Source organism: Lonchura striata, chromosome 1 (genome assembly GCF_050655825.1).
Source record: "Lonchura striata isolate lonStrDom1 chromosome 1, ASM5065582v1, whole genome shotgun sequence".
Lineage (NCBI taxonomy): Eukaryota > Metazoa > Chordata > Aves > Passeriformes > Estrildidae > Lonchura > Lonchura striata.
Window position 1 is genome coordinate 30602120 of NC_140703.1, and position 17864 is coordinate 30619983.

General features: G+C 38.4%; 1 protein-coding gene across 2 annotated transcripts in view; it reads right to left on the reverse strand.

Annotated features, from left to right (window-relative positions):
* MAN1A2 (mannosidase alpha class 1A member 2) overlaps positions 1-17864 on the reverse strand; it is a 131801-nt gene that overhangs the window by 24683 nt on the left and 89254 nt on the right. For both annotated transcript variants that reach the window (XM_021549098.4, XM_021549099.4), the window contains exon 9: positions 485-600. In XM_021549098.4, coding sequence (XP_021404773.1) covers positions 485-600 — 116 coding nt within the window. The remainder of the gene's footprint in view (positions 1-484; positions 601-17864) is intronic.

The window sequence follows — 17864 nt, forward strand, 5'->3', positions numbered from 1 at the left end:
AAAAGAACCATAGAAACAAGAATAGATATGAACTACATTTTACAAGGTAAATATGGAATATAACATGTAGATACCTTAGAAAATAATCCAAGTAATAAAACCATTTGGGACTTAGGTCCTAGAAGGATGAAGTCTCAACACTGGAAAAAAGAGACTTGGTTGTTCTGCACACATCTCAAGGCTGCTAGATCTCCTTCTAATAAATTAGAACTTGGGCTTTTAGATTGTACCATTTGGGACAAGCTGATTATTTTTAGCACAATAATCTGCATCACATGTATTCCACAATAATACTTTTTAAACTCCTCAAAGTGGAAGCTAGTATTATTCATCACTTGATTTCTTAAAACTTACATAATCAAAACAAGCCCTGTGGATGGTGGTGTTTTTTCTGCCTAGGTTTCTTTTTTTAATTTAATTTGATTTCCTTAAAATCATTAAATATGGTTCCACTGTATTGGAAAACTCAATGAATTATAATCACCTCAATTGCATCGTCGTACATTTTCCTTGCCTCCGTGTCCATCTTGTCTGACATAAGCCAGGCTTTCAATAAATATTCATAAAAACTGTCTCCCAGCCCGCCCACGGATGTGTGATCTGTAGAAGGGAAAGAGGGAAGAAAACAAACAAAAAAAAAAAGGTTGAAGTTGTTATGCAATAGCACCTTAGATTTATTCAAATCATAAACGTATGTTTTTAAGGCCTACTGCTGTAGAATTATAAACATTTTTAGCCTGTTTAGCAGGAGAAAGCTGCACTGCACTCTTTCGCCTCCAAACTTACATCCCAGGCACAGAACCTTCTGTATGTGTTCCCTATTGGTCATTCTGCGCAGGCTATCCCTCATACCAAAAATGTACTTTGACCTTTTACTTCATTCCAAAGAACCTAATAGTTTTGCTGCTAGGGTTTGGGGGTTTTAGTTTTTGGATTTTTAAGGGGTATGTGAAAAAAGCATGCAGAAAACCTCCTAAGACCTCTGTATCCAGGATGTAACTAGGTCATGTGGCTGGCTACAAGCTGCCATCCATGAACTACATAGGATCCAATCCTTCCAGTAGATTTTTATTTCTTACAGGGTAATTACTCAGCAGACTAATTAATTTCCTCAATTAAATGTTCTTATTGAAATTACTTTAGTCAAAAGGGAAGCAAGCTGCCTTTGCAGTGTACTATACAAGCCCTGCTCTGTTCCACTGTGCCTGAGCAGCTATGCAGAGCTGTGCCATGTGCCACAGGGTAAAACTGCTTGACTATTAGAATCCACCAGCACATAAACTGAACCTCCTAACACACAGATTTCTTTTTTGTTCCCCCCCCCCTCCCTTTTTTTTCCCCTTGCAGAGATTGCCTTTCACAAATAGTGTCACTGCTATTCTGTGCTGACAGGCCACTTGAGAACTATCTATGTTTCTCTTTGGCTGAACTATCACAGTTGCCCACAAAAAGCCCACTGAAGGTCTGGCAGCCTTGCAGCTCCAGTTCCAACCAGGGTATGCACTCAGTACACCCTTCATTCAAAAAGCAGCACACTGTGAGTTTTAATAAGTGACTCCAACCAGCATACAGATAACCTTCTCTTTGCTAATGTTACAGCTCTCAAAGCAGTAGCACCAGAACAGTCTTAGACTCCTGAAGCTAAGCAAGGGAAATGTTTAACACCAACATTGTCACAATGCCAGAAATTCACTGCCCTAAGCATGGCTGGTTGAGTCATGCAAGCACCCTTTCACTGGGTGAAGAAAAGATGACACTTCCTTTTACAGAATACCTCAAAAAGCGGTATTATTCACAGTTTTTCTGGGATAAAAGTGCAAAAGAGAGGTTGAGCTCTCCTTCTGTTCTTTTTTCCTCCAAGCACCACCCTACTACAGTATGTCTGCTTGTCTCTGTAGATGTGAGTAGGAGGTTAGAGCTGGTAGATGCTGCTATTCTAACTCTTCTAGCTGCCTCTTGGCTCCTCTGCTACATAAAAATGGATTTTTAAACAAAGGAAAGAGCAAGTAGAGAGCCTGTAGCTTTCCCATTTAGTTTCAAGGTGTGAATTTGAAGCAAATTATTTCATGCCCTTATCTTATACCTCAGAATCTCCTTGACTGTCTTTTCACACCCAGTTACTCAATGATTATGAGTTTTCATAAGATTTCTCACCCTGAGCTATAAGAGGACATTCAGGTCATGAGTCACTTTCTTATACAAACACAAGGGCTGGAAATTATTCCTTCGATTTACAATTACATTCTTAAGTAGAAACAAGGGTATGTGGTTTTCAGGAAAAAAATGTTAAAAACCACAAACTATTCCAAGACTTCAAAGCTACAACTCATGCAAGCACTGCTCAGGGACTGACTTGACAAGAGACAGTTTAAAACTACTTCTGCTAAGCTGCTGCCTTGTCCCCAGCTGAGCTCTGTCATTTCAGTAAGGGATGATCCTCAACCAGATTTCCTTGACAGATGCACTCAGGTCCCAACAAGGACAAGCTGTTGAACTCTCAGCAGCATTCTTATAGTAGCTCCAGCTGGGACTGGGACAGGAAAGAGCAGGAAGATGAGCAGAAAAGGATCATTTCCTGAACAGAGAAACCCACATTCCAGGTGTCTTTCAAAAGTCAATTATCAGCAACACATCCCATTTCATGACTTCTTCAGGTAGTCATTTGAGAACTGTCCTTCTCTTCTTGTCAGCAGCCCTTCTCCTTCACATTGCTTCTCAGCCAAGAGTATAGGGAACACAGACACCAGAAGCACTGGGGGACACAGAGTTCATCCCCTAGACAGCCTTTTCTGCACCTTCTTCGTGCAGAGAGCAGGGCTGCTCAAGCCTCTCCTATTCAGATCCTCCTCCCATTCAGAAGCAGACAAGCACATGGTAAGAAACTAAGGCCTTTCAAGGGCCTTCCAATTCCCAGCAGCAGCATTCTCCTTGCTCCTTTTATGCATACCTCACTCCAGCTCTGACCAGCCTAGAGTTTTCAAGGCTCCTTTCTCATTCAGCAGTGGGCTACTCCACTCCCCAGCTGATGGCTTTCACAGCTGGACCAGAGGGAAGACCTGTCAAAAAAGGCAAACGGATCCTGTTCCTTCTCCTCAGCAGCAGGAGAAGGACATATGAAATATTTCTGGTGGGAACATACGATGGTATTTCAGGGGAGCTGGCCACATCAAGATGCAGATGTCTTTATGTCTTGTCCCCTCCCCATCCACAAAAATAGCCAAAAGGAGATGGAAGTGAAAAGGAGGCCAATGCAGCAGCTGAACTGAGGTTTAAACAATGAGTTTTCCAGCTTCTGCAGCTGCATTAACTGCATTTAACCTGGCAAGGTCTTCTTCAGCTTCTTCAGCTTTTCTGCTAGCGTCTGCTAAAGCAGAATTTGCTGCATTTTATAAGAACTATAAGTAGAAATTCTTAAAACGCAGTTTGTGACAAATTGTGGGTCTTGGACAATTTGCTCTTACCTAGAGCAGAAATGCTAAAGAAATATTTTCCAAGATTCCTTAGCAAATATATAATGGGTGAAGACTGTAGAAATTGGGTCTCCGCATATCATTCTCTCCTAAAAGCAAACCTCCCCATCCAAACTTATCAGAAGGCCCATGGTGGTTATCACTTTCTCCTCTCTTTGAGCTATAGCTCAGATGGATTCAAAGATTTCAGTCAGCTCAACTCAGAATGTTTTGCTCAGAAAAATGTTTTCCACATAAACTGACGTTTTCACACTGGCCCTAACCTTCCATATCAATCCAGAGTACTAAAAAGGAGTAACTTGTGATTTGAATAACTAAGCTTAAAATAGCATTTTGACACTGGGTACTCCTCAGTAAACAACTGAGAAGATAAGCAGTAAGTACAAGCATTTTGAAAATTAGTAGATTAGCTCTTTCACATATTTGATCTACAAGAATAATTCAATTAGCTCTTTGTCATGTAAAGTTTTTTTTTATTTTTGAAGAGCTGTTTTACAGTGAAATCCTTAAGTAGAATTCATTCCAGATTAAGACAAATATAGGAAAAAGAACAGAAGTATGATAGCACAACAAATGTGGCTGAAGCCACATGTTCTGTTCAATGTATACATTTTTTAGAACATTCATTCCTTCAAATCAAGAGAAATTTGGGTAATTTCTTCATTCTGCATTTTTTCAAATGTAGGCACAGATGACTGGGGAAACATAAAAGGATTCCAGTCAAGGATTACTTTGGAATTATTTTCAAACTGAAAGACACAGTAACTGCAGTTGGAAAGAATACCTTCAACGTTTGCAACCAAAAGCAATTACAAGAAACCCTGTACTTTTTCTGGTTTGTCACACTTGAAAGCATATTGTGTGCAAACCTGTGCAGTTAGTAAGGATTCTTCTTCCCAAAAAGGGACAAATAAAACCTTCATAGAAAGACAGTGATATTTCAAGTTCATAGCAACATTTTTGCTCACTACATTTACATCCTGTTAAATATTGGCATTTTTCTTCTTAATCATCAGCACTCAACTGAACAAAACCCCCTCAATGAACAACACACCAATCAATCTCAGCACTCTAATGAGTTTTTAATGTATTGATAAAAGACCTATACTCAGTAACATACTGTGTCTCAGCTAATATGCTGAAAACCAGATCTACCTCTTTCTCGCAGACTGAGAGGGGGACCTTCTTTTAAAACCTCATACCACCATTATTAATATTCTTAAAGATAGTTTCATTCCAAATGATCTTATTGGTATCAGCTACCCATGAGCTCACTTCTGACACAGTCTCCCAGACAAGAAGCAGGTCGGCACTAAGCCCCAGCACCAGGCAGGAGGTCAGACAGTGTCACACATCTCACTGAAATGCCACTGGACCTCAGCCCCAGAGAGAAGGGAGGGTCTGCAGAGCTCTGGTGATTTGTTCTCTGTAAGCGAAACTGTTTCTTTACAAATATAGGGAGACAAATAAACAGTTCTTTTACCACAAACAGCTCCTCAAGGCTTGGACAACAAGGTTCCCCCTCCTCAGTGAGGCACTGAGACAGATCTGGCTGTTCTTTCTCTTCAGGACTAATTTTTGGGGACAGTTGTAGATACCAGGGATACAATGCATTCACACAGCTCTTCCTCATTTGTCATTCCCAGACCTACCTAATATCTGTAAATAACTTCCTCCACAGCAAGCCAATTTCCACATGAATGGCAGTGGTTCCCAAGAATACAGTTATGGCCACAGACTGCAAGTTACCAACATGTGCCACTTCCTTTTGTTTACAGGGAAAGTTTGGTTCAGTGAGCATGTTTCCCACAACAACTGACAGCCCCCTAAAGATAACATTAATAATGAAGCCTGTTCTAATGAAGGTCTACCTGCTCTCTAGAGCAAACTTAAGATGTGCAAATTATTTTTAAGCAGATGGCTTTAAGTAGTTAACAGCAGCTTAATGAGGCAAATTAAAAACAGTTCATGATTTGCTAAACCCTCTCTTGCTTTGTGCCTTAATTGTTCAATTGTCATTTCTTGGCAAGGAGCAAGAATAAATAAAGAAGTCAGGCATTGTATTAAGGGCAGAACTGATGCTGCAGTCCCCAACACCTGAGGGTGAGGCTTCCTGCTAGCCAGGAGCAGAGGGGATGGAGCCACTGCCCCTCCCTGACCCCAGGGCACATCTGCCTTGGGCAGAAAGCTTCTGCATGGCTCACTGCACACGGAATAAAAAAGATGAAATACAATACCGAGCAGAGGTATGTTCAGCATGCACAGGCTGCCCTGCTGGAAAGCAAGACTGTGAGATAACACTGGAGCAGTGCAGAAGCATAAACGGGTGGAGATGAGGATCAACTATGCCCATAGTATTTTTAATTCAAAAATTGTAACTACTTCACTGATTCAGTATTTTAAACTAGAGAACAACCAAGCAAAAAATCATTAATTTGGCTATTTGTAAACTCAAATCTCGGAACTGTAATCATTACTTTTGAAATTAAAATAAAGCAAAACTCACTAAAAGCTGCACTATACTCAGCAGACTGGAAATGCCAAGATAAACAAACCACTGATTCATTTCAACCAAGAACAGTAGTACAGAATCACTTTAAAACAAAAGAGGGAAGCAATAAAAAGGGAGGCAGATCTTCCTCAAGGATCACAAACTGACCAAGTGCTATTGTAATATATCAGAGAAGGAGTTCAAGAGTGGAAAAGTTAAGTGACCAAGGAGGGGGTAGCAAAGTGATTAAGCTAATACTGACTTTCTTTAAGAAACCCACATACCCTACCACCATTAGTTGTTCTGGCCCTCTTTCTCTGTGCAGGAAACTTCCAAAGAATTGTTTTTCTGTTTGTCTTCAGTCTGGCTCTGATTAAATTTCAGTTCAATCTTTACTTCATGTAGCTGGACTTACAGCTCCTCAGCTGCTCTAAATAGGTGCAAGCTCCCTTTTTAAGCCTTTAATCCAGAAAGCAGAGGCCCTGGAAATTGCAGCTGCTGCAATTCACAGCAGAAATTCAACCTAAGGATGTCATAAGCCATAGTGTTTGGCTTAAAAGTGCAAACACACTTGTAAATTAACTGCAGCAAAGGCAGCCCTAGCAAAGGGATATGGAGGTGCAATTTATAGTCAGATATAAACTATGTATTACTAAGGTACACATTCCCAGCATGAGAATTTGTCTAAAAACATTCAGAGTGTCATGTAACAGAACCAGATTTGAAGAATGTAAGTTAAGCATTTATCAATTGGGAGGTAGCTAACCAGACACTGCTTCCCATTCTACTGTCTGGTGCCACAACAGTATCCAGCAACATGAACCACTCGCTCAGCTCCTCCCCACCTGGGGGTGCCTGAGCACGCCTGCTCAGCACACACAGCCCTGCAGAATGGAGCAGCTGAACTCCAAAAACTCCAGATGGAGAAACTAGATGTGAATATTTTCACAAGGCTTGGAAAAATATGGATGGTTCTTGAGTTCCTTAACTGTACTCTTTGAAAAAACAAACTTTAATCTGAGTAGAATCATGTTCCATTTCTAGTTTCATTTAGAAATGGCCAAAGCATTTTTGTTTAAATTGTTTAAAGAAACCCCAAGAGAACAGCTTGAGGCAGACAGAATATTCCAGTTGGAAGAACTGAAGTCTGGTAGCTACAAGAAACTGAAAACACAATCACTTAATGGAAAGAATTAAGCAATCTTAATTATAAGTGCTACCAGTTTCTCATATAATAAAATTAAGCAAAATTACTTCCTAGATCTGTAGGGACTATCAAACTAAAGATTAAAAACAATTAAACTTGCACAATTCAAGTGAGTCCAAAGACAATAGAAATACTTTGAAACAGACCAGCAAATATAACGAGCCAACTAACATACATATTTAGGTAACTAGTGTTCTTAGAATCAAAACACTTCTTCAGACTGAATGTGATTTATGATTCTGTAATGTCAAAGGAGTATCCTAATTTGGTATCTTACAACAGACTGTACTTTCACTCTCAGGAATTCACAGCTGGAACAAATATTTTCTTTTTTCTTTTTTTTTTTTATTCAAACTTTCCTGAAACATCAAAACATTCCAGCTATTATTTATAATTCTGGAAAGATTTAGGTCATCTCTCAGAAGACATTTTAAGAATTAAACACCAATCAACTAAATACATCAAGACCACATACTAAAATTAGAAGCATATTAAATCCTTATGTCAGTGTGTTTACTGAAAAGCTTTCTATCACCTGAAGTTGTCTTTCCAAGGTTATTACACTCACCCACAGAGCCACCCAAATGAAGCACACCTGCCTCTCAGCCAAGTTTGGAGTCACTGTAAATCCCAGCTGTGTGGGCAGCTTTAATGAAGCCTCTGGGATTCGCAGTGGATTGATGGCAAGTCACCTGCACGCTTGTCTCTGATGACTTTTTTTAATTGACAAGGTGGCTGTGAAAGAGCTAAAAGGGGTAACATCACCTGTTGCAAACAATACTGCTGTAGGTATGCACCTAAAACCCAAAGAGTCCCTTCTGAATAAGAGTTCATTCATAGGGGGATTGACAAATTCTTAAGGTTGTTACACCCTTTAATTTATTCACCTTAATCTTCCTTGAAGATCTGGATTCTCCTCTTGAAGATTATAAACAAGAACATGGGAGAGGGAAATCTTTATTAGATTAAATCTAGTCCAACACTCATCTGTACCAAATCAGCTGACAAAACCATTATCAAAAACATCACCCTTCAAGTTGTATCAAGACATGGAAGTTTATATATTTACATACATATATATATATATATGTGTATCTCCCACATGGAAGCTGATAGTCAAAAGTGATTCTAAGGAGCAAGGAAAGACACTCCCTGTTTTTGATGTACTTTTGGATTATATCACATGCAATATAAACCCAGGCTACTCTGACTGTTTCTTTTTCCTAAACTTTAGTCTATGTAGCTCTTATTTTTCTTCTCATGACAGATGCCTGAAATGGCATACTCAGCCACCTGAAGTTTTGATCACTCTGTAAGTGCTGGGACATTGTGCTGATTATAAGACTTTCAGTCCGTGCTCTGTGACTGAGCTACCATACCATATGTGGGCTGCATTCATCACCACTCCTCTCTTACTTGACTATGTATGTCATATGGGATCATATCTGCAAAATCACACAGATCTTCAAGTAAAGATGGTCTTTTAGCTTGCTGCTACAAGGACAGTCCAACTCCCAGTGGAATTTCAGGATTAAAAGAAGCCATTGGTAAGATACATTCAATGTTCACTGAACAGAACTATAGACCCTCTTTTCTCAATGTCACCAAACTGGAAATGTTTTTCACGTGACCACCAGCAGGTCATCTACACATAGAATATGAAGTCTCACATATTGAAGACAGAATAAAAAGAAACAGATGTCAGATGTGACAACAGATGTGTCATCCAAATTTACCAATCATCTAGAGAGCATCAATAGAAACATTTAAGTGCACAGCCTCCATTACAAAGAATGGATAAAATAAATCCAAGGAAGTTTCATAAGGTTGTAACAAGTTTTAACTGGATTTTGATAGGCTTCCCTTTCACAAGAATCTAATAAGTCAAGAATGGTTCAAAAATGCAGCTTTAGGCATAAAATTATCAAAGAAATAATAAGATTCCACAGGAAATCAAACTAAAAACTCACAGAGGTGTCAAAGGATAACTTTTTACTCCCCAATCATTTTAAGTCAATGTCTTCAAAGTCATCAGTGTAAACTCTCAAAAATAACAGGCAGTACTCTAAACATGCCAGACTTCTCTAATACAGATGGATTTACTGAATTCACAGTAAATGACAAAGATGAGAAAGACAAATGGAAAAGCAGCTGTGGGACAAATCACAAATTCTAGATATTGATGCACTCCTCACTGAGATCATGCTCTAAAAGTATAGCTTGGTGGTAGAGCAAAATGAAATATCCATCTCTTTGCCTAGCAATGTATGCAAGCATTCTCATAACCCAAAGTTATACCATATCCAAATCCTTTCTTTAGGAATTATTTATAGACACTCCTTTTCAAATGCATAATTCATATACATGTTTAACCTTCCAATAACACTAGAATCTTTAACACACTAAACAAAGGTTTTATTTGTTCACCTTTTTCAGCATCTTGCTCAGCAGACCAGCAAAGTGTCTTATAACCTTGTAGTCTTATAAAAGCATATTCCCTGTAATGCATAGTTCTGTTGCATTTCATTAAAATAAAGTTTTAACAGATGATCTTGCTCTTGGCTTCTAATGAATAAACAAATTTGAATGCAATTTTTTCTTGGAACACAGCTAATTACATTTGCACAAGATTGTAAAGCAAAAGTGCAAGGGGAATTCCCCAGCAGAGATTACACAGATTATCTTCTATTCAAAACACATGCATGTTCCTAAGGACAGAACAACACAAAATAAATTGGAGAGCAAAATTAAGGACACCTGCCAAGATAGCAAAAGAAATTAAACTGCAAAGAACCACCCACACAATTTCATATGCAACAGCATGCTTACTACTGGAAGTCTACAAATAATGCAGTAATTTTATTTGTTTATAATGCAATAAACTGAAAACAGATTTCAAATAGAAAAACCTGTGTAAATAAATGCTGACACGAATGTCCAGACTATCACATACATCACATATTTCTATAAATGACGTTCAAAACAGGAATTAAAAATACAAATTTACTTGCTAAATCAAATAAATGTGAAAAAATGCAGTCAGGTTGGAACTACTCTATGTGTACTTTTATAATGTGCCATTACTTTACTTCGGTATCATTTCTATTTAAGAGAGAGAAAATATTTTCCTTATGCTGAAGGGGAAAAATAATCAACTTTGAGTTAAAGTATTAGAAATTATTATTCACAAGTCCAAATAGAAAGCAGTTATCTGATGAGTTTTGGAAAATACTTTAGAACATACAAGGCTTATTTGACCCAATTCCCTTTGCTTCCTTTAAGGTTATGGAAATGTTTTCCCAGAACTTGACATTACATTTCATAGTTTTATTTTTCCTGACTCATGACATTCCTAGTTTCTTTAAAGAAGGTACAGGTATTAATATAATAATTTAAGATATTCCTTGTGCTAAGCAAGGTATATAGTAAATAAATAAGGGTAGGAGAGAGAATGTATAATATCATCACAGTTAAAGGAGATGATGAGTAGCTTCAGCTGGCAAAGACAGGTTTTCCAATACTAGCATCTTTGCACTATCTCTAACTACACTTTCAACCTGTTAATTTATTCCATAATTATATTTTTATCTGAAATATGTATCTGCAGTATTTATTTAATCTTTTCAAAGACTACTTCATTCTTCAGTATTATTCACTTCACCTTGCCATCTGCAAGGGTTTTCATCTCCCAGAGGCAGGTGTGAAGACTGAAAGGGTTTCTTTTGCTTAATTTTAAAAATGAAAGGCCCAATAACTGATAAATAAATCAAGATCTGGATTTCTATCTCTGTAGCGCCCTTGAAAGTTTTCATTTTAGAGAGCCATTCTCCCTATGGATCAGGTAGAGCTCACACTGTCAGGGCAATACCCTTCAGCTGACATGCTGATTTTTCTCAGTGTTTGCATTCTCACAAGGGGATGCACAGACTCTGACAGCACCTTCTTCATCAAAAAGGGTCTGCAGATCATGGGGGCTGGGAGAGCTGGGTGGCAGGGATCAGAGGCTGATGGTGGGTCCCAGGGCCCTAGAAACTGAAAACAGTTTTTGTGTGTTTGTTTTTGTGAATTTAATCCTGAGTGCATCATTAGCAATCTCCCAGATGGACCTGCTGATCTGAAAAGACCCAAGCTCTGTGCTGGTGGCTGCACAGGGTCAGGGCACAAGCACGGGTACTGGACTGAGAGCCTCTGCTGGTATTTGAAGGGTCCATGAGCATGAGGACACTTGTGAAGGATGCAAGCCTGTGCATCTATTTGACAGTGAACATAAGGAGGAGGATCAAAGCCTGGCTACCTGTAGCATGTTGCAGGTGAGTTGTGGCAGGACTATACAGGGGTGCTGCAAAGGCAGGGCTGTTGGAGGCTCTCTGTGTGGGCAGCTGCATCAGTGTCCTCTTAATGCACCTCTAGAATATGTCCTGACTGCACATGGGAACTTCAGCAGTCACATCCATCAGACAGGGATGGAGACACTTGGACCTGGCTGGCCTTCAAGAGCTAGGAAGGAGGAATCCCCAGGTCTTGGAGTCTGCTAAATACAGTGGTTTTATTACCATCTTTAACCATGTTATATACATTAACATCAAATTTATTTTCACTGTTCCTTTAAATTTTGAAAAATAAATATAGACAGATGGTGCTGTGTATTTGATAAAATATCATATCACAAATGAAAATACATAGGATGCATTGCTCATGGTTTGTCTATTACCTGCAAGAGTTTAAATGAAGCAGTTTGCTTAATTACTTTGCTCAGCCCTAGGGCATTAGCCTCAAACTAGCTGTACAGGCAGGCATAAAAAACCTGGAATATTTGTCCACTATTTCCATTTAAATGACAGTAATTTAAAGTTTTTTTCCAATGTTTGAAAATTGCACCATTTTAAAAGAAGTGTAAATCCAACACAAATAAATTAAATCTACAGATGCATCTCCAAGTAGCATTTTAAATTTAAAAGTACTTGGTTTAATTTAAGCAGTTATTGTTGAAAATTTAAGACCACCTGAAGGAAATGCAGTACACACATCCATAAAGATATTTGCTTAAGTTTATTTGAAGGCCAGTCTACAGCACAACAGACTGGGAAATAGAGGATATAAACATCTCCCATTTGGCCACCTGAGCTGTACCTCTACCTATTCTGTAGTAACAGGTGCAGGAAGCTGCAAGAAAGTGAGAACATCACCAGAGGGGGCTAAGGTAGTGTAACAGGCTAAATACCTGTGTGAATCTTCTTATTGTCTTTAAAGGATACCTATCACTTTGACAAGGAAGACACCATTTAAATTTAGTACATTTAATACTCTTATCACATGTGATCAATATTACACTGTCAATGTGAACTTATAAAGATGATGACAGGATCCCCCACTGGACTTTCAACCTGGACTACTTGCAAGTCTGAGTAAGGGGCTTGTTTTCTGTAAGGAGACATGAATAAAGCAGCAGAGAATAGACTGCAACCTGAATGTTCATCACATCAGCATTTGGTGGTGACAAATTCGGTGTCTGCTGCTACATTCCTATTAGCAATGCTCAGCTCATGCACTGTAAATTCACATGCTAGCTTACTTCACAGCAATTTGTTAATGTGCCCACATATCACTAAAGTGAAATAAACATATAAGATTAATACAGAATGACATTTCTGCTTTTTTTTTTTTTTGAATATGGAAGCCAAATTTGGCCTAAACTCCAAATTTAGTTAAATTGACAACTCTCTTAGTAACCAATCCAGGTAATTCCATAGGTACCCCAGATGCAGGAAATGAGATTTGATGTTAAGAGAGAGTTCCCCTTCAACAACACTCTTACTTGCAAGAGATGTTAGAACCAGAAGAAATCAAGTAGTTTATTTTCAGTGTTGGAAAGCAAAAAGGAAGAATGCCCAATTTACAGAAATGTGCAAACACGATGTGCATACCCTGACTTTGCAATAACACACAGATTTGGCATTTCTTTTGTTATTGTCCTTCTAGTTGGTATTCTCATCTAACATGTTTGCAAATGCAAACTAAATTTTTTCAACATATTTTAATTTTTTAAGAAATCATTTTTCTTCACTACCAATCAATTTCCGTAATTTTGAAATCCCAGCTTTTATATCAACTTTCTATTACATTTGCTTAGGAGGCTTCTCTAGAAAGCACTGTTACTGCTTTTGAAAATAATCTAAATTCAAAGTTCTGATGCTCACACCAATCTAACTACACACCATGTGTAAATGAAAAGCTAACAAAATCAACTAAAGGTTAATGTGAGAGGTTAGAAAATCCTTCCTGATAGCTATTTTCTTTTCAGTCTTACAGAAACTGAAACCTCAATGCAGAATAACTTGTTCCTACTGGACCATCACCCTAACCCATAGGTAAAATTGGACTCTGTCAACATTCCTGTAGGCATTATAGCTCTACCTTCTAGCAAATGGCCAAGTGAGCTGACAAATACTAAGCTAAATCCATTCAAAAGACACCTGTCATGACGCCCATGCTGCAATAATACCTGCACATTATAAACTTAACCCCAAATATTTAGCTATCATTTCCCTCCTCCTGGGTATAATGAAGCCCCTTGCTGCTACACAGCATTAAGTGTCCAGTTGTATTACAAAGCATTTGCATTGGAGAGGACAGGGATTTAGCAATGACCAGTAAGCCATTCATTCAGCAGTTTTTAGGATTGGGGTTTACAGCATTCAAGTGGAAAGAAATTATGGGATGAAGCAGTAGTCCCTGCTCAGTCCTGCCTGCTGTGGCTTCAGACCCTGGCTGCTGCTGCTTTTTCATTGAGGCAGGCAGTAAAAAAAAAAAAGAAGTAATCTGTCACCCTTCTTCAAGGGCTACATCAAGTGCATTAAATGCAAATGAAAATTTACATTAATTAAATTGTAAGCACTTCAAAGACATGCCTATAGATTAATGCCACACTGACATAATGATTTGACTCATCTCTATAACTTGCTAAGAACCTGGAAGCAATGGTCACATCTTTCTTGATGAAATCATTATTGCTAATTGACTGGTAAGTTACTTCATTGGTTATAACTGTTCAGGCACTTGTAACAGACACGTTGACTGGTTTGAATGAAAGCATACGTCTTTGTAAGCTCCAGCAGACAAACAAGTGAAAAAGGTGGTCTGCACATGTCAGGGCAGTGTCCCCAGCAATGAAACTGCAGAACATGCTATTTATACTGAGATCAAAAGGCCTGCACTCTGATAAATCAAACCCCAGCAGAAATGACTCACTGAACCCTGCACCCCCACATCAGAAGGATGTCAACAAGATTACAGCACGTCACATACACCGCTCCCCTTCTCCTGACCCAAGCAGAGTACAGACCACATTTTGAACCTACATTTAAACAAGACAAACCAGACAAGACACAGCAACATGGCCTAACATCTATGGAGGCTAAGAAATATTCTGAGGCACAGAAAAACCCCATAACAATTGCTGAAAGACCTTTACAAAAGCTAGCTCATCACCATTCACGAACCCTAGATATGCAAAAAGGACTGGGGGGCCAGTGTACCTTTGGTTAAAACCCACAAAATTAGGGTGTGCCTAGGCTCCTAGTGGAAACAGCTTTGAGAAGGTATCAAAATACTCTAATGAGTATTAAGGTAGAAAGTACCAAGAACTTTCCACAAGGTTTTGCTTGCAAGTAGAGCTGGATCCAGATTACAGCCCTATGGGGCCACACCAAAGCCAGAGAAAATGATACTTCCCTTTTCTTCCACAGTCTTGCAACAGGAATTTTCTTTAAATAGTCCAGTTTACCTATCAGCTTGTTGGAACAAAACAGCAATACTTCCAGAAGGGTACGATTTTTCTTCTAGTCAAATACTGTAAATTTTTTCTTTAAAAAAATAAATTAAAAGGCAAAGACAAAATATAACTGCTGAGAAAACTTGACCTAAATTAATTCTTCCACTGTATATCTTGTCTAATACTAAGAATCAACTGGTAGTAATAGCATTAATTGGTCTGACTACTAAGGTCCCATCACCACTGATGTTATTATTACTTTGAATAAAGGTACTCACCACTAGAATGAAGGGTACAGAAATAGAAAAATCAACCCACCACTAGAAAGATGCTATGTTACAGCTATAACCTATAGTTCTTCAGCAGTGCATTTAGGTATGTATTTATGCTGATTTATTTTATCTATTTCACACCCCTCATGACTTAGTTGGAATACTGTACAGATTAACAAGAAAAACCAACTAACTAGAATTGAACCAAAAAAAGTCTGAGCGGAGAAAAAATTCTTGAAAGGAAGAAAGAAAAAAAAGAAAGGAAAGCAACACTAGAAAGGTCAGAGTGAAGTTACTTGTATCTAGGCAAATAAAGTGTTCTGAAATAATTTTCAGAAACTCTGCAGAAAGTACTTTGTACAAGGTAAGATGCATCAAACTAAAGGTTACAGCAAAGATGAAAAGGGCAGCTTTCCCAGAAATTGGAAAAAGAAAAGTTATGCTTTGATACTCTTTCCATTGTCTCAGTCTTTCCAGCACAAAGGTATATAACAAGCCAAATACAATCTTCTTTGAAATTACCTTCTGAGGGGAACATAAAAGCCTTGCCTGCCTGTAATACCAACCATGGGACTCAAGCCAGGAACAGTGTAGAGGACTTAGACACGAGTCCTCTAGTGAATTGGGATGTTGTGTGTGAAGGCATCACCCTTACTTGACTCACTCATGAATAGCAGGACACAACCTCTGCATGGGAGAAAGGAACTCCTGCCTAAGCCTCAGCTACTCCATCCCTCCATCCCATCTGCTCAGTGTTTCAGACAACATGCTCCTTTACTGTAACTTCTTAAATTTTTGCAAGTAGATGCACTGAAGAGTGATCTACCAGGGATACAACAGAGACATTTTCTCATGATTCCAGATTTGTGACAGGAAATGCAGGATTATGGATTCTTGCTATTTAGTCTCCACAAATCAGTATTAGGTTTACAAATGCTGTTTTGTCCTAGTTTCAGCCAGGACAGCATTAATTTTTTAGATTAGCTGGGAGGGGGCATGGCTAGACCCCAATGTTGTTCAATACCATCTCAGGTCATTTCCAGAGGCAGGGAAAACAACTCCTCTCGGGAGAAGGGCATCCTTTCTGGTCAGGGAGAAGAAACTGGCTGCAAAGAACAGATCTTCTATGTAAACAGTTTTTTTTCCTTATACCTTTTATTATTAATATTGCTGCAGTTACTGTTCATTTTCTTATCTCACTGTTGTTTCCAGTAAATTGTTCTTATCTCAACCAATGATCTTTTGTGCTTCCAACAGGAGGCAGGCAGAGGGTGAGTGAGCAGCAGGTGTGGTTTTAGGGAACTACTAAATTGGACACTACCACCCTAAGCCATTACATTGTTGCACTGGGAAAATCCTAGAAATATTACCAGAATATCTGAATATGCACTTGGAACCTTACTTGCTCAAAAAAACCCCCCAAACACCAATAACCAAATTCCAGGAAATAAATTTAGGATTCATGATCAGCATAGAAAAATTAAAGGCTTTAAGAATTTGTATTTATTTTTATCCTCAGAACGTAAATCTCAGTTTCTAATCCTAAACTTGAATCCCAAATGTATTATCTTGCAAAATCCATTTAATAGTATATGTGAGCTCCACCAAACTTCTGCAAAGTTAAACTTTTCACTGTATGTTTATTTTTAGTGATGATGAGTATTTTATTGCCAAGAGATACTAATTCTGTGCATTGTTATTACAAGGAAGCTGGAGAGGGACTTTTTACAAGGGCATGTAGTGACAGGACAAGGGGAGATGGATTCAAAGTGAGAGTAGGTTTAAATTAGATATTAGAAAGAAATTCTTTACTGTGGAGGTGAATTGCCCAGAGAAGTTGAGTATGTCCAATCCCTAGAAGTGTTCAAGGCCAGGTTAGAGTCTTTGAGCAACCCAGTGGAAGGTGCCCCTGCCCACAGCAGGGGGGTTGGAACTAGATGATCTTTACTGCTCCTTCCAACCCAAGGCATTCCATGATTCTATGAAAAAGCCTCTAAAGAATCCTGGTGATATGTCACATCAGACTACTTTTGATAAAACCAGCACAAGCAGATGGTTAGGAATAAAAAAAAAAAGCAATACAAAAAATTGTTTCAAAGCAAAAATACAAAATTGTCTTTTGAATAAATAATGCCAGAGTATTTGTATTTGCATATTTTCTTATTTCTGAATACGTTGTTAAAATTTATCAGAAGAATTTGTCCCATCAATCCATTCGCCCATCTCAGATGGTTTCATGATTCACTCAAAGATACGTGATGCTTTGGAGAGAATTTTGGCTTTAAAGATGGGATTAGACAAGTATTTCACAATGACTGCAATGACAGCTGTATTCATCTCCCTCACATACCAGATTCAAAGTCAGAAGCAGATTCTCAGTTTGCAAGCCAGAACATGTTCTGCTGGATATTTACAGCCAACCACTGAAATCCCCAAAACCTATCAATGATGTCAAACAGGACAGAAATAGAAAATCTTGCGTGTTTTTCCTAAATAGACCTGCATTCATGAAAGAAAAAGAAATAAAACCTTGAAGAAAAAAATTCTCTTTTATCACTGCCACTATCAAAGCACAAAACCACTCAACTTTTTTTGAAAGAACCACTTCAATAAAAGAATCTTGTTTGTATTCCTCTCTTGATGTTTTATCTCT